Genomic DNA, 27932 nt, shown 5'->3' with positions numbered 1-27932 from the left:
TGGAAATAAGCCTTGAATCTGTTACTGAAACAGATTAAAGCTCAGATTAGAGCTCGAACAATGTTACTGAAAAAAATTCAGATTTCTATATTGCCGCCAAGTTGAGCTCAGCAAATATAAATTGAGGTGTGTTGCTAAATATTTCTGAGAAGACGAAGGGGACGGAGCATGCTGAGGCCCTTTGTGGCATCCTTGCCTGGGCAGTCCCACGGGCAGCGCCGCACCCCGCTTGCCCTAAGCACGGTGGGGAAGAGGCTTTCACCCCACTGCCTGCTTGGCTAACTTTATCGTATTGTTACGACTGCAGAGCAGAGGCTTTAGGGCTGAGATACAGAAGTGCTTTAAATCAACAGACTCATCTTCCTTGCCACTGCTAATTTTTTTTCATTTCCAGCAAACCAGCAGCTGCTTATTTTCTTGTCTAACGTAAGTGTATTTCCCTTTTGTGGGAAAAGCGGCGATGGTGTGCTGTCTGGTTCGTGCGGGAAACCACCTGTCGGGGCCGCGGAGTGCGGCTGGCTGTGCCTCCTTTGGTGTCACCTGCGCCCAGGGCGAGGGGACCCTGCCCGGCGCCGGGCTGAGCCCCCTCCCCCCTGCCCCGTGTTGTGCCGCCCACAGCACCCGGCAGCCGCCGGCGCTGATCCGGTGCTGCCCCCTGGTGGCAAGCGACTTGCAGGGCCACGGGGGGGGCCACGGGTCCCTCCTGCCGCCGGGGTGGCCCCTGCCTGGCCCGCGCTGGAAGGGGCTCAGGCGGAGCGAGCAGGGGCTGGTGTGCGGGGAGGGCGGCAGGTCCGGCCCCGATTCTGACTTTTTTTGCCTCTACATGCACAGAGTAAACGGAGCCTTGTGACTTTTACTCCTGCTGTGGTGTGACCTCTTCATCTGGAGCTCTGCCACTCTCACAGAACGGGTTTCAAAACAGTGCAAACCTACCGGCAGTGACTTCTTTCGCATAGGTTAGTGAATTGTTTGCAAATGCTGGGGCGCTACTTCTGTGCAGAGTAAATATCCTGTTCATCCATGGGTGAATAAACCTCAAAGTTTATTTACTTCTCTCAGGTGTTACATGCTTGTTCTAGCTGCTTCTTTGAGCTTGGTTCAGTTGGAGTTCTTAATGTTGTAATTCATCGCTAAGCTGTTTTGCATCATAAGCTCTCTGCTTTCAGGGGCAAGGGAAGTAATGCTGTCAGACTGGCTACAGCCCTTCTGTTGTGAGGAAAAGAAAGTTGGAGAAAACCGGAGGTATCAAATGATAAACACAAGCCACCAATTAAGCTAGAAATCAAATGGTGTAACAGAGTATCAGTACAGATCTAAAATGCTGGCACATTTTGTTTTTCAGAATTTCGAGGTCTTTCTGAATAGACTGGTGAAAGCAGAATAAACATTTTTACTGTTATTTGGGAGGTAATAAGCAAGTTGTCATGTCTAAAGAATCACAAAGAACGGGGCTTATTGTCTTCATGCTTTGAAATGCTCCATTCTAAATTGCAGGTCCTCCCATTAAAAAAAGCTCAGAGTCTAGCAATCCTGAGAATGTGGCTTGCATGGGAAGCTTCAATTAAATGTGAGCACTTATATTTATACATGTAATTTTTCTCACCAGCCACAGGCATTCTGGGTGGGAAGGCTGAAAAAATTCTCACCATTGCAGGAAATAATCACTGTAGTTAAATTTTAAATTTAATAGCAAAAGAAATCACAGTTTCCTTGGGGAGAGAGTCACCTGCAAAGTCTGATGACAAACAGAATAACAGCATGAAGCTGAAATGAAAGATCTAGTGCAACTCAGTGGAGGTCTAGGCAGCCACTGCAAAGGCACTGGGAATATGCCCCAGTCAACCTGGATCTGCAGTAGCCTTGAACTGTGTGTGAAGCTGTAATGGTGACTGTTAGAAATGGGCCTTGCACGGTATCTTGGCATTCCCAAGGTTAAGAGGAATTCAGATCCAAAAGGTATTGGCTGAGGAGTAATTCCACAAATAAACTATTATTTACCGTAAAGATAGAATCTGGCTCTGAAATAAATAGATTTGTAGTGTATTTCTGTATAATCTTGAATGCAAAAGAGTACTAGATGAAATCAGTACTCAGATGAGAAGGGCCTCCTTTTGGGCAATGAAAATGTGACAACTTTTTCACTGAACAAAAATCAGAAGTGACCAGTGTGACAGTTCACTGTCCTCTGATTACTGCCCTGATTTTTCTGAAGTTGTCTTTTTGGTTTAACGTTTAACTCGGGAGATAAAAGGCGATCTTGGAATGAAAGCTATTACAGTGATGAAAGAAAGTGAAAAGATGGTAGGAAAGACAGAGGGGAGTGAGCAGGGCTGGGGGAGAGAACTCCTCCAGACTGCGGAAGGTTTGGGAAGAAGCGACCCGTTAGTCCAGTCACCTTAATGGCTCCACACTTCAGGGTGTTGGCGATGCTCTGGGGAATGTGCTGCAGCAGAACCGGTGCTGTAGAGGTGGCTTGTCCCAAAGATTCATGGGTTTATACTAGTCCTGTGACTGCTAGGAGAAGTAGAAGATATACACGTTAATAAAAAGCACTTTGCAGGTAACAGCACCATTGATCCAAGAAGACAAGAGATTCATTTCAACTGCTGTGGTCTGTGCGTTAGTCCTGTACGCGGACACGTAGGCACTGAGGAGCCTGTGCTATACAGCTGACAGACTGTGATATTGACACTGGGAACATGTGTCTTCAAAAGAAGTCATCATATTACACTGTTATTTAGCTGGCATAATCCAAGCCCTGTTCAGTGCCTGCAGAGGAACTGTGACTGCTGAAATAGCCTGTTTTCACAAAGCACTTATCACCATTTGCGTAGGGAGAGCTTGGCTTTAAATCCACGGCACTGGCTTTTTGTTTATTCACTTTTTAAGTACATGCAGAGCCAAGTCTCCACTGACTCAGTTTCACTTTGCAAATCAATTGAGGCAGTGCTACAAGGGCAGAAAAGTCTCGCCTGTGAACTTCAGCTTGTTCAGAGCTGCCGGCCCTGACCTGACTGCTGTCTTCATGGAACTAATCCGTGCCAAATGCCTGCGCTCCCCTGCGGCTCCCGCTGCCCACCCAGGCTGTTCCCTAGTGGGACCTTCTGGGATGGTTCAGGCTCCAACCAGCACTAAGTTGTGGAAGTGTGTCCTCTCCCAAGTGCAATCACCACTTTTCAGCCCCAGCTTTTCCTTAAGGACCTCTCTGCTCTGTTTGGGGGTAAGTGCTTCCAAGCCAGTGAAAATGAGAGCTGCTCGTCTGTCCACAGGGAGTTGAGGGGACAGAGAGGTTGACATCACTGGGACAAAGGTGAGGGCTTTGTCTTAAGTGGGCTGAGTCATGATGTTATTGGAAGGGGTGAGCTTGGCATCCCTGCTTGATAGTAGGCTGTGAGTCTAATGGAAGAAAAAATTGTCAAGTCTGTTAAGATGCAGTCAGAGTGTAAGTCAATTAATTAAAATTACAGCCACCCAGGTTATTAAATTAACATGAGATTGTCAATAGGAAATATAGATTGCTTTTGAATAATTTTAAGTTATTTAAAGCGTGGTAGTAATGAAAATCTTGCAGTCTCCATAATGCAAAACCTAGTTTTGATTTTATTGCTGTTTGAGTTGGGTTTTATATTTTTGTTTCAACTTCATGATCATTAAAGGTACAATACCTTTAAAGAGCAAAACATTGCTGCTTAGGAATGGCAAGAGCTGTTACCAAGTAAAAGCTCTAGAGGTGGCTGGAGATGAGCTGTGATTCTGCAGTGTGACCCACAGAAGAGCTGAAATCAGGTAAAGCCAAGTGTGTCTAAATGCAGACCTTACACGCAAAATGACAGATACAATTTTTTAGCTGCTGATTGTGCCCATACCACCCAGCCAGGTGATCAGGACTAGATGGCCTGTATTGCTTCAGTTACGTTGGCTGTTACTTCTCACAAGCAAGTTGGACTGGCTGTGCAACACTCCCATAACTCTCACCACGTGTGGCCACGGGTACTTGAGCCGTGGCGTCCAGATAAGAATCCAGCATTTTGTGCTGCCCAGTGTTCCTGGAAATGCCTGCATATAGGCAAAGTGTACTGGAGTGGACTACCTCCCTAGCTGCAACTTCCAGGCAAATTTGGTGAACAGAGCTCAGCTCTGACTCAGGGTATTCCTCAGGGCTGGAAGAACAAATCCAAACGTACTTAGAACATGCGTTGGCACTCTTGAAAAACAGGTTCCACCTGTGGGTGCGGAGCCTGCAGCAGCCTCTAGACAATCTGTCCTCCCTGGCTGGAAGTCAAAGACCTTAAGGGAGCAGAGAGGGGAAATACGCAGGCTTATGAAGAGAAATTCATGTTGCTTCTAGGGACCTTGGGGACTAGTTGATCTCTACAGAAGGATGGTATGTTCAGCATGACTGAAAGTATTAGCTGGCTCAGCCCTGAAACCTCAGAACATTGTGTACGCTGCTTAAATCCAGTTTAGTCATTGCTGGGGGGAGGCAAGGCTGCCCTGCTGGAAAACAACCCTGACATACACCTGTGCTTTGTCAAACAAGAAATGCTGAAAGGGTTTTCTTTAACTATCTTTATTTCCTTTTCCTTTCTTTTTCTCACTGTTTTTGTTTTTTGGTGTTTGGTTTTTTTGGTTTTTTTTTGGAAGCTGATCTCTTCCCACTGACTTGATTTCTTTCTGACTGTTCCGGGATGAATCACACAGTCGTACAGGTCTATCTGTATACTGCATGGGACTGTGGAAAGCGGACCTGACTAATGTCCCCTGCAAGGAGAAAATGATAATTGATGCTTTTAAATTACAAGTTTCCTGCATTATGGTCTAGTTTTTCAGCTTATAATCACTCACAGTGTAATAGAGACTTAAGTAAATTGCTGCCTTTTCGTCTTCTGTAGCATATATAGGTCAGATTTTCATGTTAAAGGGTTATTATCTCTGACACTAATTAGTGCACTGACTGGATGACAAAGGTCACATCTGTGTTTTCTTCATTGCATACAAATGTGGATAGGGCTGTGTGCTCACACCAACTAATTCTCCTAATTGCTCTGTCTTCTGGAGTCATTCCCAACAGCGCAAAATCACTAGTTTGACTTGGTAGCTGCTTTACACCTATGTTGTACTTATGTCAGTGAAAGACAAGTTCGAGGGCAAAGGAGTGTCAGCAGCCATCACATCTGCAGCACATGTCCCCTGTTCTGCACTTCATAAGTCATAGCAATCACACTTTGCATCCTTGACTTTTCAAGCTCTGTGCAGTTGCAGTCAAAGGGATGAAGTTGTTGCCTTTTCATGAGGAAATGAATGGAGCTTTTATTCCCTGTCTTTGACCAAAGCACTTAGATGGTTTTAGGCCCAGCGGATTGTTTCTAATAGCAGGCAAAATTGATCACTCAGGTACTTTGATGCAGCTCTTTTATGTGCAAAGAAAGTACAAATACAAAATTCTGTTTCCTTGAACAGAGGAGGAATCAGACAATAGGAGGCACTTTCTCTGCATGCAATTTCAGTCCTTTCAGACAGCACTTTATCCAGAAACACTCGACCAGCTATTTTTTTCAAGGTCATTCTTGCAGAGTTTATCTGGTTCTGCCTGGTTTTGAGAGAAGGCTGCTCCTGTCAGGCCGTTGGAGCACATGGTAGCTCCAAGCGTGGCCGCCCTCCCCGCGTCTTCAAAGCCCAACAGTTTTCAGTTGGGAGAAGCCTTGAATACATTAACTTATCCAGGTTTGCCCTTTTGCCTCGTTTCTTAGGGTGACTGTTCCTGTTTCAGCTGCCTGCTTCTGTACGAGAGCTTATTTGTTTTTTATACAAAAGAATATCCAATGAAAGGAAACATTAAACCTGCTGGGGTCATAAGCTTTTGCCTGAACCCTGTGTCTGGATGGCAGTAGGGTTAGATACTCGGCATGTGTCTTTGTGCTGATGAAGAGTAAGACCTTTGCACACTTACCGTCAGCAATGAGGAACAGGAATATGTGATGGAATTGGGGCAAGATGAGATTCTCGCTGCCCAAGTGAAGTTTTTACTATATGTTCCTCTTACCACTAGAAAGAAACACTCCGTTGACCAATAAGCAGTATGCATTGGTAATAGTGGGTTGAACTTCTCTGCGTTCCTTGCCCTACTCATCATATTTAACCTTGGGTTTATTTGTAGAGAACTGTATAGAAAGTCCTGTTTAAGAAAGGAAGAAACAGAAAGCCTGGACATTGTATGTTTTGTTACAATATTGTCCTGGACAGTTTCCAATCTGTTAATGAATGAATACCGACATCTAGACCATCCCCAGGGGAGGTTCAGGATCCATCTGAGTTCAGTAAGAGGTTCCTAAATAGCTGTAACAAGCCCATACTTCAAAAGAAATAAATTTTGCTATTTTTAAAACGTGAGTTCTGGAAGGTGTTGAATATCAAGATTAATTCTCTGTCTAAATGCAGTAGCACTGACTGGTGAGTCTCAGTCAAATCTGGAAGGTTTTAATATTGTCTGGAATCTGGATTTGATGCTCTAAAAGCTTAAGACTGTGTTTAGTTTACTTTTTTTTCCAGAGCAGACTGTGCATATATTTTCAGATTCCTTAGTATATCTCACTGAATTTATGTGAAAAATATATTACATTATCTATTGCACTTGAAATTTTGACTTGGGGATTCTGGCTGGATAGATTACTGAGCAATGTTTAATTGAAAGATTTAATGATACTCTGAACAAGACATGACTCACTCTTGAACAACAGGGAACAGCTCCTACATATGAAAAAAACCCAAGGTCATACGTAGGCAGATGTTGCCCTGCACAGTGTGATGCCATTTGCAGTTGGTAGCAATATAAGATGGCTGTGGAAGCTGAGCAGGAGGGTCAGGGCAGCTGGGCAGGCTTGGAAACAGCATTACACACCCAGGTCACTAAAGTGAAGCTGAGCAGATTATTCTCAGGGCCTCACATTCGACGTCTACCTCGGATGTGCCTGTCCACAGATTCCTTATTTAGCCACCTGAATGATTAGCACAGTGAGATGTTATTTAATATATGTCTGTGCTGAGGTCTTCATCCTAAAGTGCTGTCCAGGTGATATTATTTGAAAGAAGGAAAACGCAAAGTCCAGAACAAGAATTCAGTTGTGGAGGCACTGAGAACATTTGGCTTCAGAGGCTGGGTCCAAATTGGTTAGAGAAATGGGTCAGGATGGAGCTGTCACTGGTGGTTTTGCTTGGTTGTGAAGGACTGAATTGGAAGGGAAGGACTGAATCTTTGCTGTGATCATTTTGTGTGAATGGACAAGTACTGAATGCTCTCTCAGAGGCAGTTCTTTAGCATGGGAAAATATCAGCCCTGTGTTTGCTGTCAAAGCTGTGCTCTTGTTTGTTCCGGGGTGGAACTGCACCTTCGTGTTCTCATTAAGCCCAGCCTCGTCAGCAAAGCTCTGCATCTGATTTGCCCCATTTAAGAGAAGACTTTGCTGCTGATGTATTCCACAGTGCTGGACTGACGGGCATAGACAATTGGGATTGCCCTATGATAAACGGATAGGGGCCACTATGATGCTACTGCTCAGCTAAAGGTTACTAACTGCTGTCACAGAGATTGCAGTTCCTGACTCCTTGGCAAAGTCCATGTAAATAAAGGTTCTAGCAACATTCAGGTTTGAAGTTACACTGTCTAGGCCTGCACAACAGTCTAAATGATATCGGCCTTATGAAAACAATGCATGTTGTTTACACCTTCAGAATGTGGGAATTGCCCTGACCGGGGGTCCATCTATTCCAGTTCTGCATCTCAGCTGGAGAAACCAAAGTCTCTGCAGTGTTTTTTATCCCTTTTGTAACTAAGAATTCACTGCATGCTGCAATTTCTGATTCTGTTTTACCAGGTATACATTCAGCTCTGGATCAGGTGTTAATGCTCTCAGAAAAAGACATTTGAGCAAGATGTTGCTGTTTTTATGATAGTGGTGTTTTGACATCGCGCCAGCATGATCCAGGAACAATTCCCATTAAGTCTATTGATGTGAGTCTTTCCTCGAAGGGATCACTCAGAAAACCCTACCTGAATTATCTTTTAAACTTGATTAGTTAAATTCTATTAAACCGTATGCAGATACTCACATTCAGAATTAAGTGGCATTAATCTGATTTAGTGTACTTCATTCTAAAACTGAAGAAAGCTAAATCAAATGAAGGCCCCTAATTCTGAGTAACAGCACTCATGCAGGACTCCAGTGTAACTTCACCAGCCACTTTCAAGTCACACTTGTTACTAATTCGGATTAATTTTTCTGACTTTCTCTGCGAACACAAGAGACAATAAAACCATCATAGATGACCTGACCATACGTTCTGCTTCTCCCCCCTCAAGAACATTACGGACCTAGCTCCTCCTGAATATTGGACAGTTGGTTTGGAGTTCTGGATCTGAAGGTTGCTGTTCATTGCTAGTCTATAGTCAATGCTCTTTTCCCCTCATAAACCATTTAAATTAAGCTCATCAGTGTAGAACCTTAGCATCTGTCCAGGCAAGAGAAGAAGGGTACAGCTGGCTGGTGTTAATGCTTCTGTAGTAGAGCTGTCCATGTGGAAAAGTTGCAGTGTATGTGCCCGGTTTAAATATGTAGCTTTAGCTGTTCTGTATCAGGAGTACTAAATTTACTTGTAGATTTAAAATAGGTGAATCATTCGGCAACTAAAAGGTCAGGACACATGCTGTTTATTTTGTGCTTTGCTTTTCCTGATTAATAGAAAATTGTCTGTAGCATCTGATATTATTGTCAAGGACTTCTGGTGTAATGCCTGCACAGACAAAATGTAGAATAGTGCCATGGTATCCCCATATCTTCCCCCAGTTTTGTATTTTGTCAGAGTTGCACTCTGGAGCACTCCAGCACTCAGCCAGCATATATTCTAACTCACAAAGGTCTCTGTGGAGGGAGGGGTATTGACTTCTCCATCATGTGCAGATCAAATTTCAGGCTTTTAGAGTTTTGTGCATTTGCCAGGTACACTGAAATACAGATACCAGCTCTTATAACCTTCATGTGACTTTGGCAGTGTGCACGTGGCTATTCTGCATGGCATATGGACTCACCTCTTCCCCAGAGATGGATAGCGTCACTGCTATAGGTATGCACCAGTCATTTTCCCTACCTGGATTCGGTGTCAGGGAGGGAGATAAGCTTGTGTGAGGAGCATCAAGAAGGTTTTGCAGGCCTGAGAGAAACCAGTGCACATTCACAGCATTCAAAATGGCCTAGGCTGCATTGCAAAGCACCTTCCCTGGGAATAGGTCTGCCTCTGGATGTCACCTTGGCAGCACGGTTCTAGCTCTGCACGTCCTGCTGACCTTGTTTTAACCTGTCCTGTGGATCCACTTGCCCCCCTGGTAGCCATGGGAGAGGCTGTGCTGTTGCCTGTGTACCAAGTCCATTAGCCCACAGCTGGAAGTTAGAATCTCCTCTGGCTCTGGAAATGTGTCTTCTGTGAGTGTGTGCAAAGACTTGATGTGAGTAGTAGTATAGAGCCATTTCTCCACAGACACTTGGCAATCTAGAAACCTTTAATACATAAAAAAAAAAAAAAAGTGAGAGAGGGAAAGGGGGAAGATCACAATGTCAGATGAGGAGAGGATCTATCCTCAGCTCAGCTTGAAAAATGAAGCAGCAATACAAACACATCCCCACCCCGAATAATGTGCTTCAGCACAGGAAGCAACAAGAGCTCAGAGCTTCTGCAGGTCCCTGGGGGGGGGGGGGGCGGTAAAAACAGGGTTGGAGCTAGGCTCGGCGAGCTGCCCGGGGAGGCTCTCAGGGAGGGCATGCCCTGGCTGTGCTCCTCTGTGGCACTGGGAAGCTGGGCAGCAGCACTGCTGCTCCGGGGCTGGGGTCAGTGGGTGGGAGAAGCGATGGGTCGGAGGCCAAGGTGGGCAGATCTGCGGCTTACAGAATTCAGGTCCAAAGGTTGGGCAGGGAAAGAATTGGGAGGTGCTGAAGCCGCTATTGTATTGGTGTTTGACAAGCACAAGACAGGCACACAAGCACCGTGGAAGGAGTGTGGCATTTGGGAAGTTCACACTCTCCTCCATACCTGCAGCTGGAACCAGCTGAAGCCCACTGGGAAGCTCTGGCCTTACAAGGGCTTGTTGGGTTGCTGTACGCGTTGAGCGGGCTGGGGGACTTGTTTTTTCCATGCTAAGCCTCTTTCCATTGCATTTCACATTGTACAGATAACAAACAAAGAAAGTAACAGTAAAGCTGTTCTCGTATACACAAACCCATGTATGCCAAGATTCACACGTTCAGGCGCAGCTGCTGCCTCATTTGTTTTAAAGCTGCTCAGCACACAGCCACAAGCGGGCCTGTCCTGCGGTTCTCGGGTCTTCCCCAGGAGGTCTGACGGCAATGAGAATTTTGTGAAAACCATGTGGAAACCCATATCTCATGTAATGTTATTTTCTCACAAAAGTACAAGCTTTAAACTGTCCTGAGCTGTGAAGTTCTGATGGGGGCATTACAGAGAAATGAACTGAGCCTCACAGTAGCTCTGGGAGAGAAATAATACTTCTTACTTTACAGCCTGCTGAAGCACTGCTTTTAAAAGACATTTAAATGTCTCCCTCACATAGTCCAAAAGATTGAAGTAATTTTTTTCAAAAGCAGCTCCTGACTATAGATACCTATTTCTAGAACTTGCACGCCTGTTGTTTCTCAGACTGACTGCATATTTATACACAGGACACTGAAATATTAAAAATAAATAGGCATTTTACTTTATTCTCTTGTCTTCTTGTAGGATGGGTGGGAAGATAAATTATCCAACAAAAGGATGTACTCTTACGGCACTGAATGATTCAAAAACTCAGAGATTATTCCTTCTTCCCTCTGCCATCTGATCAGGACTTGCCTTTAGAAGAGGATTCTCAAGAGGCCATATACACCACAAAGCTCAGAGGCAGGTAATGGGGTCAGACGGCTTGGGGCTGGCAGGCTGGCTCCAGGCTTTGCTCAGCATCTATTGTTCTATGGAAGAAGCCTCTGCTGAGCACCTAACTTCAGGTGCAAAAATATTCCTTTTGAGGTCAGGCCTTTTAGACCTTATGTTGCCTAAGTCAGGTGCAAATAGAGGGGAGAAAAAGCTTCAGAAATTCTAGTGAATTGTTTGTCGTTTAACACAGCTAAAACCAACCCCCCAGTCACAGTCTCTTTCCTTGTGGTGAAAACCTGCTGTTAAGAAAACACCCGTTATCTTATCTTTAGACTTTGGAAACATTAACATCAGCTTTGTATAATGATTCAGAGGTCTGCCTACATACAATGACAGCTATGAAAGGAATCATATCCTAGATGATTGCATACGCTTGTACATGCATCTAAAATACAATGTTGTCTTTTTAAAAATTAAAAAAAGACTGCATAAGAAATAAAAGGTGATGCAGTGATGCTCACACAATGCAGTCTTTTGTTGGGTTCCTTCAGCTCAGGGAGACTTAAGACTGCTAAGCTTAGTGCTCGGACATCCAACAGCTGGAAGGATTCAGCCCTCCGTTTGGTGAGCTCAGGCCTTTCCTTACTGAAACAGATTTTGCTGGGTGCTGACCACTCCCAGTACCTCTGGTTTCACAGTTATATGCAGGAACCCTGGTTTTAAAAACAGTTACTAAAAGCACTGAAGAACTCCAAGATGCCTGGTAATAATTCACTTCCACAAGCACCGAGTTGTCCCTGAAACGTAAAGAGAAAAGCAGGATGAGTGCTACCTGCACCTACTTTTTAGCCAGACTGCAAAACCTACCATCTACTGCATACATAACGCCTAGTGTAACAGGACCCCAAACCTTGGCTGAGCTAGAGCTGTAGATAAGATAGTAAATTATTTGAAAATCAGTATTATATATTTAACTCTTTGCATTAGCTAGTTTGGAGCAATTTGAATTGTGCTCACGTCTCCCACTAAATGTTGGCTAGTAAATACATTAACTTGTGCCTCATCACCTCGTAAAGTATTGTACATTGAGCACCGGTGTGAAAGAGCGTCTGAAAGACCTCGTAGAATTCTTCATGTTTTAATTCAAACTGAAATTGTTAAAGCAAAGGGAATTGACACAGCCAAATTAATCCACGGGGCAGCTAAAGACACCTGGGCGCTGGGGCCGCCACGGCTCTGACCCAGCGTGGATGTGATCTCATTAGTAACTGTCTCCAGAAGCAAGAGCAATTAAGCGAAGGGTAAAAGCAGTGGCAAGGCTGTAATTTATTGCCCGAGACCATTACTGGGCAAGCAACCTTTTGACAGAGAATTCATTTTTTTCCCCTCAGTCTGCCGCAAACTGGGGAATAGGAAGGGTAGCTGCAGTGGCCCCTGACAGGACACGTTCCCAGGATAAGGCCGGGCTGGGCGGCAGGGAGCGTTTGCTCCTCTGTAACGCTGTGGTGCCCGCCAGCTCCGCTCTGCCCGCTGGCACACCCGCATCCTGCGGGGCCCGCCCGGGACCGGCTGCCGGGGAACGCGCGGTGACACCCGCCGCGGCGGGACCGGCCCGCGGCCCCCGGGGCACTGGCTCTGCGTGGGGGCCCGTCCGGCGGCCGGGAGGGGACAGGATGTCGCGGCCCCCGCGCTGCCCGTTTAACCGATCCCCGAGCGGCTCCTCGCCTTAGGGAGGCGTCGCCCCTCACCGGCCGCCCGAAACTTTGGCGGCGGGCCGCCCGCCTGAGGGAGCGGGTCAGCCAGCCGCCCCCGCCGCCCCCCTGAGGGAGCGGGTCAGCCCGCCGCCCGCCTGACGGACCGAGCCGCCGCGCCGCCCGCCCGGCCCAGGCCGCAGCCCGCCTCAGGCCGCCCGCGCCCCGCCCCACCCCTCCGGCCGGCGCTGCGGCGGCTCCGGCAGGCCCGGCCCACCGCGGGGCCCGGATTGGCGGCGCCGGGCAGCCCCGCCGCCTCTCCTCCCCCTGCTGCCGCCCGGCGCGGCGCGGGTGGCGCGGGCCGGGGGACGCCGGGGCCGCGTCGGGCAGTGCCATGAGCCGCCGCTAAGGTAAGCGAGGCAGGGCGGGCCGCGCCGCGCCGCCTCGGCCCGCTCCGGGCAGCGCCCGCGCTCCTGGCCGCGCCCGCCGGGGCGGGAAGCGCCGCCGCAGCGCCCGGCGTGAGGAGCGGGAGCCCGGGGTCCCCCGCCGCTCTCGGGCGGGCGGGAAGGGGCGTCCGGCATCGGCGGGTCGGGCCTAGGGCAGGGCGGGCGGCGGCGGGCGGTGCTGTGGGGCCGGCCGGCGGGGGTCGGGCGGGCCCGCGGTTGCGGGAGCTGCCGCCGTGCGGGCCGGGCCGGTGCGGGTTGGTTTGTGCCACTGGGCACGGCCGGGCGGGCGGGAGCTCTTTCCCCCGCACGGGTGTAACGGCGCCGGAGCCTTGCCGGGGGGTGCAGTTCGGCAGCAGCGCGGCGGGAGCAGCAGCGATGCCTGAACAAGCAGCAGCAGGGCAGCGGCGGGAGTGCTTGTTCTGGCCGGAGCGGGGGGGAGGATTCCAGCTGGCTGCTGGTGTCAAAGGCGAGAGCTTTTCTGTCTCCTGAGCTTGTTTCCTTCTCCCTTACCCTCGCTGTCGTGCCTCTAGCTGCTGCTTCCCTTGTCACCCTCGGTGTCATTTGCATTTTGCCCCTCTCGCAGCCCAGTGTCAGCCCGTGTGCGCTGAAGTTCCTCCCGAACGCCCGTGCCCAGCTCCCCGCCGTGCGTGTCTGCCCGCAGCCGCCCGGGGTGCGGGGGCTTCGCTGGACGGCCGAGCCTGAGCTAAACTTCTGTATGTCACTGTCATATTGGAACTGGGAGATAAATCAGTGTGAGACTTCTGTGTTGTAAGATTATCGCCTGTTAAGATGCTTTGTCATACTCCTGTGTGCTCGCACAACTCCTCTTTCAAGAGGATCTTGCCCGCATAACCCGGGAGGGGGGGAAGAAGGCAGGGTCGCAGCCTTGGGGGCATATGTTTTTACAAGAAGATGTTCGTTTTGTTTTTTTCTTAAATTTTAAAACAATGTCACATTCCTAAACTGAATAAAATTCAGGCAGTTTGAGTGAGTGCTCTGTTTCACTTTCCTCTGAATTGAAAATGTGCTGAACTAGAGGTAAAAGCACTTGTAACTTAAGCAAAAGAAAGCAAGCTAATGTTTTGGATGTCAGAATTGACTTTTAAGGACTCTCACATCATGTTCTTTTTTCATGAGAGGTTACTGTTCTGATTGACTTCGAAGCTGATCCAACAAGCTGTTCTGTTGTGGGTGGCACAGTAATAGTAGATGCTGAGGTCTGAGGTAGCATTTCTAAGGCAGGGCAGGGTAAGGCGCTTTCTCTCCTGAGCAAAAGACTAAAAAGGTAGTTTTGTGCTCTTTTTACACTGATCTCCCCTGGGGTAGGGTGTCCCCTGTGAATTGCATTTCTCTGAGTACTACTCTTGTGAACTTTGCTTTTGGTCCATGCAAAGAACTTCTTTAAATTACATATCTTGCTTTTATTTCAGAAAAGAAAATCAGTTAATGAAATCCAAAGTGAAAACTTTTAGAAGGATGCAGCTCAGTAAAGTATATATTAATTGCATAGTTCTTTTTGCATGGGAACGACGTTTAGTAGTTTAAAATATTAATAGCAAAAGCTTAGTTGTTTCTAACTAAAGAACTTGAGGACAACTGTTTTACAAAGTAAAGAATGTGGAGCAGGAAACCTAGACAGACTATATAGTGCCAGTAATTTCCCTGTTGTGTTAGGTGTGTAAACAAAGTAATGGGAGATAAGGAAACTTACCTAGTAAATAAGAGGTTAGTGTAACTGAAATGAATTCAAAATTGTGTAGCTAGAGGTCTGTGCAGATGCATTGTTGTATTCAAACAGCTCCTTAGTTGGTAGATGTGGGAGCTGTGCGGGTCTAACCTCCCCTTTCTGTGTGAACTCAAGCAAATCCATTAGATGAAATCAGAAGACTTCTCTCGTAGCATGTCTGAAAGGCCACCAACCTTATGTTGTGTGAGCATACGAGTGACCCGTCACAAGCATGGCAGGGAACATACGTAAGGGTGTGTGTCATGTGCTGTTGTTCCCCTGCCCTGTTCTCCGTGCGGTGTGAAGGACAGAGCTTTAGCCTGCGCATGGCCCATGAGGTGAGTAAACTGTGGTGCTGAGTGCGCAGAGTGTAGCTGATACCTGCCCAGGAGCCCAAGAAAAATAAGCGCTGTTTATTGGGATAAATTGTAGGTTTCAAGAGAGTGAAGAGGTTGGTCTTAATTCTGGTCTTAAACACGTTCTTGGAGCTTGCAAAAATCCTTCAAACCTCTGGATTTCTGTTCTTTTCCTTTGGTAAGCTAGAAATTGGTATCAGATGTCCACAGTAATGTTAATTCAGTGTGCTCTAAAACACTCTTGAACAAAGATATCGTGTTCTGGAGGCCCTTGCTGCCCTAAATGAAACAATCAGATGACAATGTATGTTGGAAAATAAGAGTGTAATATAGGCTTAGAGATTAGAGAAGTAAAGAGAAGAGTTAATACTGTGACCTTTTGTGTCTTGGTATTAGAAGAAATGTAATGTATTCAGAGTAGAAATGAACTCTGGAAATGTGTAAGGCTGCTGTGTGAGCCCAGTAAAGAGGATGAACAATGACTTTTCTTACTCTAGGTAATGAAAGGGGATGCTAGAAAGGATGTGTTGTAACTTCAAGAGGGAGGAAGGACGGTAGAACAGTGAAATACTGGGAGGACGATGCTGCGTCTCAGGACAGCTGAAGAATGCAGCATTAGGGGGTAAATGAGGGGGTGAAGTAAGGCAGTGTTGGCTTTGTGCCCGCTATCTGGCGAGAGACCTGGTTGAAGAAAGGTCTCCATACGAAGTCTAAACTTTGACATACTGTCTTGCACTGATGGCCCAAGTTCTCTGACAGAACGAGACTTGCAATGCTCCTACAGCTGACCTTATTCCTGGTGTCCTCTCCTTGATGTAAGGCTAGAAGTTGACTCGGCTTTGAGCAAGAGGTTGGACCTGACTACTTCCAGAGGTCTCTTCCCATATAGATTTTGTTGGGATTCTACAGCAGTTACAGAGCAGAAATGACAAGCATAAAAGTAACTCCCGAGCTACTTGCAGGGCCAACATATTTGTCAGATTTTAACATTCCAGGTAATAAGCAAGTAAGTTGTTGATGTTAAACTTTCACTTTTGTTTCTGGGGAGAACAATGTATTTGCACTAGCATGTGACATCTTAGGAACCTTATTCATGAAACACTTGCTGTTTTCCAAGGTGCTGTACAGCAATGGGGAAAGATGCTCTCTTCTCTGAAGAGCTTGTATTTCAGGAGACAACAGATGACTAAATGAAGGAAATGGTGACACAATATGGACAGGCAGTGATTTCAGCGCATTAATAATACAATTATTAAGCTTTTTAAAGGCAACATGACAAAGGAGAGACAAGAGAATTTGGTGGAGAGCAGTTTAGTAGTATCTTTATTGATTCCTGCAGTCTAACTATCTTCTTCACTACCTGTTGTGTACAGAAAAAACTCCTATTCCAAGTGCCTTTTTTGATTGGTTATTAGTGTTTTTCAGATTTTTTAACCTCTTCGTGAATTTTACAAAGCTAAGTTTACTTGAAGGCTTGCTCACACTGAGTAGTCTCTTCTTTCTTACCCACACCTGCAGCTCATCTGGCTGTAGCTCACCAAAGTTAAGAAAACAGTTTGCAGTTTGAGATGAAAATCACTTACATTCACAATGTGATGTAGTGCAAAAAGCATCTTGTCTGTGGATTTACAGAAACCTTGCTAATCAGCTTTTCAAGGGGAGTGTGTATTCTGTAAAGGAAGATCTTCTGTGGGCTTTTAGTTTTGTTTTTTAGCAGTGTACTTGAAGATAGGAAATGCTACGTTCTGTGTACCAGATATGTGGTTTCTGGTACACTATACTGTTAAAACAGGATGTTTAATTACCTTAGTTCCATCTTCATCTCCCTTTTGTTTTATGATAGCGATTTGTCAGTATGCCACATAAAAATCCTTCAATGCTGGTGATTAGGAGAATGCACGGCTCAATATGGTGGGAGAAAGGACTCCGGCAAACTGATGAAGCAAGCAGAGTGGTCCATCTTCATGGTTCTCAAACCATCCTGATGTGAAAGCATGGACATCTTGTGCTATTTCTTCCTAGTGGAAAGCTGGGTCCCTGTTCTGAGAAATAAGCAAACAACTGGTATGTGCTGTGGAATTAAGTGTTAGTGTTGAGGGAAGGAAGGGATATGAAGGAGAAATGAGATTGCTCAACTAGGTTAGGCAGGAATTTTTTTTTTTTTAAAGTTATTGTTTGAAGAGGTCCTCTGGAGGACTCTTCTGAGAGTCGGCTGGTGGGAAACAACGCACAAACTCCGGGTCTGCCAGGCTTCTTCATGCTTGGGATCTTTTTGTTGATGTCTCTTGCTGTCTCAGATATGCTGTTTCCTGTCTGGATGTTGTATTTTTTGGAAATTGGTAAAATTTGTGACACAGTGACAGTTGTCTTGAGTATTTTCTATTGTTGCTTCACTGTTTCCAAGTGTTTTCTGTTGTTGCTTCATGCCTCTATTGTGCAGGTCTGTAGGGGAGGCAGCATCGTCATTAGGCATACTGGAAACAGACACAGAATATAGAAATAGGCTTGTATTTGCAAAATCTTTTCTTATTGCAGACTGGGATGGAAACTGTAGTTTTGAAGATACGTGCAGACTGGGAACAATTTTTCTAAATTCAGCTGAGTAACACAATCCTAGCTTGAGGAAAAGCAGTATTTAACATTTAGGGAGCAAAGGCAAAATGGCAAAGTAGAGAGTTGTCCTTGAGAAATCTCTCTCTAGTGTAAGAGCAACTTGGAAGCCCTTCAGAGGCACTAAGGTAAATAGTGAAAGCTTTAGGATTATCAGTTAGTACTCCCCATTCTGTGTTTATTCCTTCAGTGCACTGGTGCATATCGTTATGGCATGTGTAAAGCTGTTGTTGATTGCTGATTTTTTAAAAAAGTGTGCCACTTGTTTCATTGTTGTAGAGGATTGTGGTAAATGGTTCAGATTCACAAAGTAAAGGGTCTGTTGTGGTGGGGGTTTTTTGGTGTTTTTTTTTTGTAATAAAGGGGTTGAATTCAGCTTCTTTTCTGGATGTGTGGGGACAGTCCCAGTTATTGTGTCATAAAAATATACGCCCCACTGTTGGCAGAACTGTGAATGATCTGTTCTTGGACAGCTTAACTTTTTTTTTAAGCTTCTGTTAACATGGCAAGCCCAGAAGATTGAAGGCAGAAAGTTAATAATTATCGATCAAGATCCCATTTCCAGCCAGAGCCAACAAAACATGAAGATTGCATGTTGGCTAGAAACGTTTAACTTCACCCAGCAGCCTTAGCCTCTGTGTGCCTGGTCACTTGGGAGCGTTGTGAGGATGAAGATTTAACTACCCGGAGACTCAGCACCTAAGTATTGTCTTCTTCTGAGGAACTGGAAGTGAATAGAGTTGTGTAGGTCCAAAAGTACCTACTTGGCAAATGAAATTTTAAGTCTTCTAAGATGATACTTAGGTTCTTTCACACAAGTCCTTTACTGGAGTAACTTTGCACTGGAGGCTGCCTTATGCTAACTTTAGTTTCATGAGTTTTGAGTATGCTTACAGAGCAAAATCCCCTCTTTTTGGCAAGCATAGTAACCGTATGCCCCATGTAGTGTAGGACTTGCAATCAGACCGGTTCTGTAATGCAGTATTTGCCTGCATCACCATTTTCTTTAATGGAGTCCTTGACAACCAGTATCTCTGGAAAATAAAAAGCAAGTGCCTTAAATTGAAATTACTCAATTAAGGCATCTGAGAGGAGTTGCTGAGAGACTTCTGTGTTAGCCAAGGCTAGTCTTTCCCCATTGGAAATCCCGGGAAATAGGAAGCAGAGGAGCAAGTTTTGACAACAGAGAAGATTACAGTGGCTGAAATATCGGCAGTGTGCAGTAATCTCTGTAAGTTTTGCAGGTGTTCTTTCTTCCAGCTTCACCCCCTGCGAGGATAGGAGTTCTAAGGTGTTGGGTTATTTACCAGTCATCTTTTTTCTCTGGATACTCAGAACTGTTGTCTCTGATGAAGCCAATTGTTAAAGTGTCTTTGGAGAGACATGAGAAAGAATATAGTAGTAAAAAAGGGTTTATTCTCTGATCTTGCCTGTCTTTCCTTGCTGCTTCTCAAAATTCTGAGCTCTCAGTGTGCTTTCTTTCCTATTTAACTGTCTCCTTTCCAGACAGCAAGGTGTGTTGTTCTGCTGTGCAAAGTCCAAATCAATAATATAGCACAGCTTTTAAGTTAGTGTTCTAAAAGACTAGGTGACTGATGGACAAAGGATAACAGAAGATCAATAAAACATAGTTAAACAGTGGTGTTTTCTCATAAAGGCCAGGAGAGTAGCACAAATGAATCGTCATATGAACTGGGCTTTAATATTCATTACCTAGTGTCCCTGTGGTTTGTAAACTGTTGTGGTCTCTGACCCCACTGGTGTTGGATGACAGGAACATTGCAGAAGAGTGTCCCTTAGTGCTGGTGAACGTATTGCATGTCCTGGACCACTTACCCTGTCAATGTGGGATTGCTGTCCTGAAGCTGTGAGAAGATGGGGATGGTCAAGCTTGAAAGAGGATTGCTTAAAAGAGTATGAAAATGCATATTCAGGAACTGGGGATCTCTTCTAAAAGAGATGTTTTGAGTCTGAAACATTGCAGTATTGGGTTTTAGTAGTACTGAAAGCTGTAAGACTCTAGATCTTACTCTGGATTTCATGTGTTTTGTTTGTAGGGTGCAAAAATAAAAGCACAAACCAAGCTACGGTGTCCTTTGATGCTGGGAATTTCAAAGCAGATGCCAGAGGATGAAACGTAGGTGCAGGCTGTTGTGAGCTGCAGTGAAGTTCCAATCTGAAGTTAGAGAGCTGCAAAGAGAGTTTTGTTTTGCTGGAGGTCTGGATTAAGACAGAGGAAATAAAAATGTCTCTTTTATGAGCCCAGACAGGCTCAAAAAATAAGGCTTCTTATTTAAGAAGGGAGATAGTCATGCTCAGACACTTGTGACTGTGGTAGCTTCATGAGGAAATACTGCTTGTGATACTAAAGGCAGACAGTGAAAGTTGTCATCTAAGTTTGGCGTGCTCTGCCTGTTGACTTTAGTTGCAGTGTGTTGTGTTTCCTTTTCTTCTGAAACTTCTGAGTATTGAGAACCTGCCTGCACGGGGCTCTGCCAGGTTTCTGGGAGCATCCTCTAGATGAGGCCGAGCATGATAATCTCACAACCAAGTCGCAGAGTTCCCATAGCTTTTCCATACCCCCCGCTGCCTGCCCACCGGTCACCTCCCACCTCTAGTTCCTGTCCCCTTGCCCCAGAGTGGCCAATACATGATTAAGATTTCTGATCTGGACGCCTTCCAAGCTGGGTATTTCCATTCTGCTTGCTTAATACGTATCTGTAACTTCTGTTGCCTGGAGGGGCTTCACTTTCTTTCCTAATACTCTTGTGTAATGTTTGGGCTTGAGCGCATACATAAACGTATTTTTGTGGTAAATGAAAGTGATCCCTACGTTTCTTCTCCTGTTTGTAGCTGCTGTGAAGTTTGATAAGGCTTATCTTTGCAAGACTTTCTCAGTAGCAGTTCTTTTTGTCTAATCGCTTTCACACTTCTTCCTTTTCAACTTGACTTGAAATATTAAACAAATGAATTGGGACAAGGGGGAAGAACTCAGGAGGAGATAATCCGAAACGTCTGTCAACTCAGAAATATGCTAGTTAAATAAAGGATTTGCCAGGTCTTTAATAAATGTTCTGAGCAAACGTGTGACAACTTTACAAAGGTGTTTTTATGGGGGGAAAAATTGCTACTATTCTCTTTATGTTATTTTAGTGAATAACAAGAGACGTGGCTGTAGAAAGGACCAGCTTTCTGTGCGTGCAAACTATCTCCAGTTTTGTAATTCCCTTGAATTACAAAATTACTCCCTTTATGACAACAGGCTGAGTTTTCCAAGATGCCTTAACACTGTCTAGAGGCTATAAGTGAGCTGAAGATCTGTGCTTAGCAGTTTTAGAAAACTCTGCGAGTGTCTGAAAAGATTCTTTTAGAGGTGTGTTGTATTTAAGAGCATAAATATTTGGTTGTATGGATCTCGATTTCTTTTGATGTGCAGCTTTGAGATGTGGATGTTTTTTGATTATTGAACGTTTTTTTGAGCCCTTGCTTTCTCATTTATTGGCCAGATTTTAAAAAAATCTAGCTAGACATTTATTATTCTTTCTGTTGAGCTAAAACTTCACAATTAAAATGACAAAAAATGAGTAAATCACTGTGCTGCACCATGAGTGGTGGTGTAGTACTTTCTCAGGTTATTATTTTTTTTAAATCTGATTTTTGCATCTAGATGCCCTAAGTGGTGTACTTACCAGCGAAAACTGCCATGGGTTGACTGTCCTGCGAATTTCTTTCTAGTCACAGAACAGGTACGGTGCGAACAGTGGCTTTTCAGGGTTGTTCCAGTACCCCAAATCAAACAAATGCGGGTTTGTGTGACCCGTTCAGGTCTCACACTGTTCAAGAAGGCACCGACTGTTGGGATCGCACCTCTGACTCCCTCAGGGAGTTCAGGAGAACTCTTGAGGGGGTGTGGAGGCTGTTCCCTGGTTGAACAGAGGAGCTTGTCTCGTGGTGTGGTGGTGAATGCGAGGTGAAAAGATTTCCGTCCCATGCCTGGATTTCCACTTGTACTGTGTTTTTCAGTTTCCCCAAAAGAGCAAGCAGGCTTGTCTCTAAAGCCTTGTAGCACGCAGCGTGGCGCAGACGGCTCTGAGGGATGGGTGCAGCTTCCTCGCACGCCAGTCATTGTGGTTTTGTCACTGTATCCTGGAGGACAACTGTAGCTGCCACCCAGGCTTGGCTTCTCTGGCTTGACCTCCCTCAGCAATTAAAAGCCTCTCTTAAACAGCCATGCCTCTGATGGGTGGTGATGTACGAGGACGTGAGTATGTATGCACTCACAAACTTATTAACGCTGTATGTAATTCAGAGCTTCTATAGCTGCATGACTCTATTTGATAAACAAATGCGTGGTGAATTTATTAAGCATGTGTATAAGAACATTGCCACGTGCGTGAAATTAGAATTGCCTGCATAATGCTGTAATTGAAGAAGGCGGGATATGGCTCAAAGACGCTTATTTCCCTTTGCTCTTTTGAATCCATTTGGTGGCTTTTGCAGTTCTTTTTATCTCCCAGCAAATCAACACCTGAAAACTGATGACCTAAAATTCATTTCCTTGAAACTACTTTAATGACACTTCTTTCTGTGGATGTGCATGCATAAAATGTAACCCACATACAGTGGAGTTTATTTGTTCTTACCTATTTTACCAAGTAGTTGAGACCATAGACATAATTTCTGTCTGCAATAGTAGAAACTTTTACAGTGCTAAAGGCATTTGCTGGACAACTGTAACACTGATAATACCTGGTTATGGAATAGCAAATATCATAGGATGAGAAAGGAAAGATTTTAGCCCTTTATTACAGGGAAATAACTGCAAAGGAGAACAACAGTGGAGAGCTTGCATGAATACTACTTGAATGTAAAGCAGAACTGGGATTCTTCTTAGAAATTCAGTAAAAAACGTTTTTAATATCTTTTTTTTTATATATATTGTGTTATGAATTCAGCAGGCAACTGGGCAATTAGGGTATGCATTGCCACAAGACACCCACCTCCTGACCTTTTAATTTTTAGCCTGTGGGGTTATCCGATGAAATTCCTGGAGACAGTTACATTATCATTTGCAAACGTAAGATCTGTGTGCGTGGAGCATCAGCTATATATGTAGCTGATCAGAATTTAGTATGTGCATCTCTGAATTAAAGAGGCCTGGAGGAATATTTTCATTTACAGATGTTGTCCCATTGTACTAGTCTACCTCAGGTCTACTTTCCACTAACATAAGGATCTCTGTCTGTGTCTGCATGCTGTATGAGTGAATTATACTGTACAGAAACAAATAATTGCTTTCTGAGCTAAGAGAGAATGAGTAATGAGTAATGGCTGTGTTCTTTCCTGCATTATTGATCTTTGGAAACTACTTCTCACCAGAGGCAGTGAGAACACTTTTCAAGGAGTACTGAGTTCAGAAAACTGTTAACCAACTTGAACTTTGGGGTTTTTTGCTTTTTTGATTGTTTTGTGCTGTGTTTTTAACATTTGTGGCCTGATTCATACAGTGAAAGACCATGCTGGGGTAGATCCCTGCTGCCAGAAAAAAAAGAGAGCACTGTTCGTTGTCTTCCCAATCTTCACTCTCTAAAAAAAAAAAAAAAAGAGAGTATGACATGACAAATTATCTTTCTAGGCGTGTTAACAGTACCCACGTTTTGAGAGAGAAAAGCAGAGTAGGAAGGATCCTCTCATATTCTTGTTGCTGAGGGGCGTGAACAAAAGGGCTTTAAGGTGCATAAGGCCATCACTTTGTCATCGCAGTATACGTTCTTCTTCCTTATGAGAAATGTGATATCTTTATAGCTAATTTTATGTGAAATGATCCTGTTAACTCAGGTTGCTGTTGAAGCTGTTTTTTTCTTTCATGTATCTACCTGCCATAGTTTCTTAGCAATTAGGGTTGAAAAATATGTTGTGGGAGGTGCTCAGAATTTTCTGACTCAGTTGATTTCAGTAACAGTCAAGCCTGTAAAGCAGCTGTTAAAGGCCAGGCAATCTGTGATTGACCTATCATATGTTGCAATTAAAATGTATCACAGTTTTTAGAAGCAGGAGTTACCTCAGGTGCTCTTGGGGGAAAAAAAGAGAAAAAAACCCCAAACACACAACAAACCACCAGAAAGCTTTAATACATTAAACTGACCCATTAACTATTGCTCTCTTCTGTGTCTAATGCAAGAAATGGAGGAGAATACAAATCAAGCTAGTGGCTTTGATTTTAGTAGCCTGTGTTTGGCAGGCACCTCTTTCATATTCTGGGTAACAAAGTCCAGGGAAGATTCCTGCGGGTGTCTTGTCAGTAAGTTTACACCTTGAATTGTTTACAGTTATAAATATTGTATGAAAAGAAAAATTGAAATGAGATCACATGTGGATACTTTTGCCACATACTTCTACTTCTTTTGCATTCATACTTTTGTGGATTTTGTATGTACTGTAGTAGATTGACTAGGAATTTTTTGGTTGCCTCAGCCCTGTGCACTTGAGTGGGTTTTTTTGCGTGTCTGTCTCTCATAGTCCAATATTTTAAATCACAAAATGCTTAAACCACTCTAGTGCAAAATTAATCTTTGAGAGACTGTACTGAAATGTATATGATGGCTGCAAGGCTCTAAAAGCTTTTGGACAAGTTGAAAAATACCCAAGACCCCTTATGTCTTGATAGTGAGTTGGGAAGCTGGGAAAGTCTGGGTTGACTGTCCTAATGGTTTTAATTAAGCCTCACTTAATAGCTTTGCTCAGTGATGTTTAACAGTGTTGCTGTGTTGTGCATTTGGGTTTGTGTTTGGTTGTTCAGGGAGTTTTTTGGGTCTGTTTTGTTTGTTTGGTTGGTTTTTTTGGTTGTGTGTTTTTTTGTTTGTTTGTTTGTTTTACAAGCCAAAATTTTGTCTTTAGCATGGGAAAAATTTGGGTTGTTAAAAGGCTGTCTAGGTTCTGTTTCAGTCTTGGGAAAATTTTGGTATCTTGGATGTTCTCCTGTCCCCATCATTCTATACTGCATCATCCAGTTGGAAAGCTACAGTGCTGCTGAACTCTTGCATTTTGGTTTCTAGGTATTTGAGCTGGACATAAATCTGAATGAAATGAGATGAATGTTGCCTTAAGCAGAGAGAAATGTCTGGTACTTGCCTATTTCAAGTTTGACATTTTGTTTTCCTGCTATTCTTAGGACAAGGTTTCTTCAGAGTTGACTTTACATTTTGTTATCCTTCTATGAATTAGAAGTTAAAGGAATTTAAAGCATAGAAGCTGTTGTTAGTGGTTTATGATCTCTGCATGTTTCTTGCTAGCATAAGATGGGACGTTTGATTTTTCAGCTGGTTTAACTCATCTCTTAGTCTTTGCTATTGCCGTCTTAAGAAGTCAGTGATTCTGTACGGTCTTACTTGTCCAAAGTGCTGTGTGAACACTACTCTTCAGTGAGGCAAGTTAAAGCAAAATTTTTCTCACCCTCCTAATAATAATAATAAACCTCAAAATAACGTGGTTACCTGCTCAGGGCTTTGAGGAGTCTGGAAATGTAGTCCATAAGCCATTTCCTTCCAAAATCAGATCATGAAGAGCTTTTTTGTTCATGTGGTGCTGATTTACGTTTCTTGCCTTTGCAGTTTCCAGGTGGTAGGGAATGCTGGCGATACCTTTCTCCATTAATTTTTCATGGAACCGAATGACAGGCAAGACTGCGGAATGAATGGCACAGAGCTGCTGGTGGGACTGCCTCTGAGTGCTGGGAGCAATTCTTTTAAGAAACCTTGCAGAACAGTCTGAGAAGTGGTGGGACAAAAGTAATTCAACCTAAAAGTCAGACTGGAATGCAACTCTGCAAAGAGTTGAATGTTACGAAGTCCTATTTATTGACCTTTCCCTAAGCTTTTCTGTCCTTTGGACCCGGTTGGGGATTGTGCTTGCAAAAACTTCTGAAAAATCTTGTTCTTTTCTATCTGGAATGCATTTTCTGCATTTATCAAAGGCACTTTTTGCTTTCCTTGGGTAGATGAGAGGCAAATGTAATCAATATGCCCTCTAACAGTAGTTCCCTGTGTTAATAGTTGTAGCTTGCTATGTATTTTCAGGTACCTTAGGTTAATGAATTTTCATGTGTAGTACATGAAGTACAACTACCTCTCTAGTTAGGTATGCATACTTGTTTATTTGTGTTAAATGCGGCTGTAGCCCTCCCCCTTCCCATAAACAGTTCAAGCTCTCTGAAAGTAGCCTTGCTTTGATTCGTTGTTCTGGTTTTGCTTTGTTGCCAACTGCCTGGGGATCCAAAAGTTGAAATCAAGTACCACCAGAGCTGGAGGATGAGAAAGATCAGAAAGCAGATAATCATGGCATAATGACTGCATTGTGCCTGGGGCATGCCAAGGCACTAGGCATGTGAAGTCATCTACATTTCTCTGGGAATTCTGTATTTCTTGCAATTCTCACAGGGTCTGGCATGGTTGTAAAGGCAGCAGCAATGACGTGGCTGAGTTGGAAGAGCTGGAGATAACGTGCTGCTTCAGGCTGAGGTTACCTTGGTAGAAACCCAGCAGACGTCAGTGTGAGTAGCCCGCAGACGACAGCATAGACGTCTCTCTTAGCTGAAACGTGTTGACCCATCCATTCCCAATACACCCGTGAAGGTGCATTCACAGGCGTGTGGCACTGCAGGGTGGCAAAAAGTCCTGCAGACAATGAAGCTGTAAGGACTTTGCTGGTAGAGAAGAGGGCTCGTGGAGTGTCGTGCAGTGTTGCAAAGCTACTCCACTTGTTTGAGCTGGTGTGTGCGAGGTTGAGTGGAAAGATTCCCCACCCCTTGTGCCTCTTCCCTGCTCTGCCTTTGTGACGGTGTGGAATATGCGGCATCACTGGTCTATCATGGTTCTGTGGTTTTTTGGTTTTTGGTTTTTTGTTTGTTATTTTTTTAAGAGTTACTACCTCGCTGCTTAGGGATACATGCTTGGTCCAAAGCTAAATACTTTCAATTATTAAATGCTTTAGTCTTTTTCAGTTAAACCAGAGAATACCCCTTTCTCTAATGTTGAAAACATCTCTCAGAAATAAGGAAACCATTAATTGTGTACTGTGTTTTGTCCTGTTGGGTAAAAAAGCCTTGAAGCAGCACCTTCCATGCTAATCCTCTACAAAACATGAAATTAGAATGAAGGTTGTATATATGAAATAGAATATTTGATGAATCATTACAAATATTTTGAAAAAAATTACCTCTTTAGATACCTATGGAGTATGGTTTGTAAATCTGTGGATTCCATTCCTTTTTTAAAAGATCTTTCATAACTACATTTTACATGGGGACCTAGAGTTTGAGTTATTAAGTGGTGCTGCTCGTCTGTGTTAAACTTCATGTGGACAAGCATATTTTTAATACCTTTTTTGCTGTTTTCATATGAAGGTATACGATAGTTGTTTTAACTTCGCGGTTGCTGTGAATATTGCCTGATATTTTTTTTTTAGTGAAATGAACGTAACTGTTAACAAAAAAATAATAATAAAAAAATCCTGGAAGGCTCACTTGCTACCTGTAGGTAGTTTTACCTGTTGATGCGCATTTGAATTGTTGGGAAAAATGAGCCTGTAATACACTTCTGATAAGCCTTTTTTAATTTAGGATTCAAGGCAGCTTATTTTACTTCATTTTGGAAACATGCTTTTCTATAAGTCACTCTGTCAAAATTTCCCCTAAAGATTGTATAGTGACGTTTCATTTAATCAGTTATGTGGACAGCATTTTCAACTGTGGACTAATCCACAGAGGTTTTAGATAATCTTTCATCAGATTAATGACGACTTGATTTTTTTTTTTCCTTTCCACCAAGATAAGAGTTACAATGCTACATAGTTTTATATGCCACCTCACCATTTACCCTCTTGATAGGACGTAATTTTTTGAGTAAGCTTTTGATGTTTTATTTCTGTAATAATGTTTTCTGTCGAGATGCAGAACTTCTGCAGCACCAGCAAATTCTGATTTAGTCTTTCCTCCCTTTCAGAAGAGAACAAATGCAGCAGTTATATATTTATTGCTCAGGATTGCTAATGAACCAGTGGTTTTTTTACTCCCCTTTGGCGTGTAAGAGTGACTCTGAAGAGAGTGCTTCAGCCATTGTAGTGTAGCAGTTTAAGAAGAGGAAAGTGGAAAAAGCTGGCTTTAGACTGTGACAAAAGTTTGCCTCTCCATCTG

The 27932-nt window shown here is 44.1% G+C and overlaps 1 protein-coding gene across 5 annotated transcripts in view; it reads left to right on the top strand.

Moving 5' to 3' along the window:
- The first annotated feature begins 9797 nt into the window (after positions 1-9797).
- The window catches only part of TEX2 (testis expressed 2), a 57909-nt gene continuing 39774 nt past the window's right edge, over positions 9798-27932 (top strand). Inside the window, exons 1-2 of one of the 5 annotated variants that reach the window (XM_080376784.1) lie at positions 9798-13015; positions 13635-13764. Coding sequence is in view for 2 of the 5 variants with exons in the window: in XM_080376780.1 (XP_080232906.1) it covers positions 13427-13517 (91 nt within the window). In the remaining 3 variants the exon portion in view is untranslated. Of the gene's footprint in view, positions 13016-13240; positions 13518-13634; positions 13765-14964; positions 17198-26178; positions 26292-27741; position 27932 lie in introns of those variants that run through there. The other 4 variants (XM_080376783.1, XM_080376782.1, XM_080376780.1 and 1 more) reach the window with 4 other exon arrangements.

The sequence above is a fragment of the Falco punctatus genome (genome assembly GCF_963210335.1).
Source record: "Falco punctatus genome assembly, chromosome: 1".
NCBI classification, from domain to species: Eukaryota; Metazoa; Chordata; class Aves; order Falconiformes; family Falconidae; genus Falco; species Falco punctatus.
The sequence above is the reverse complement of the archived record's forward strand: the minus strand, read 5'-3'. Positions and strand labels throughout refer to the sequence as shown.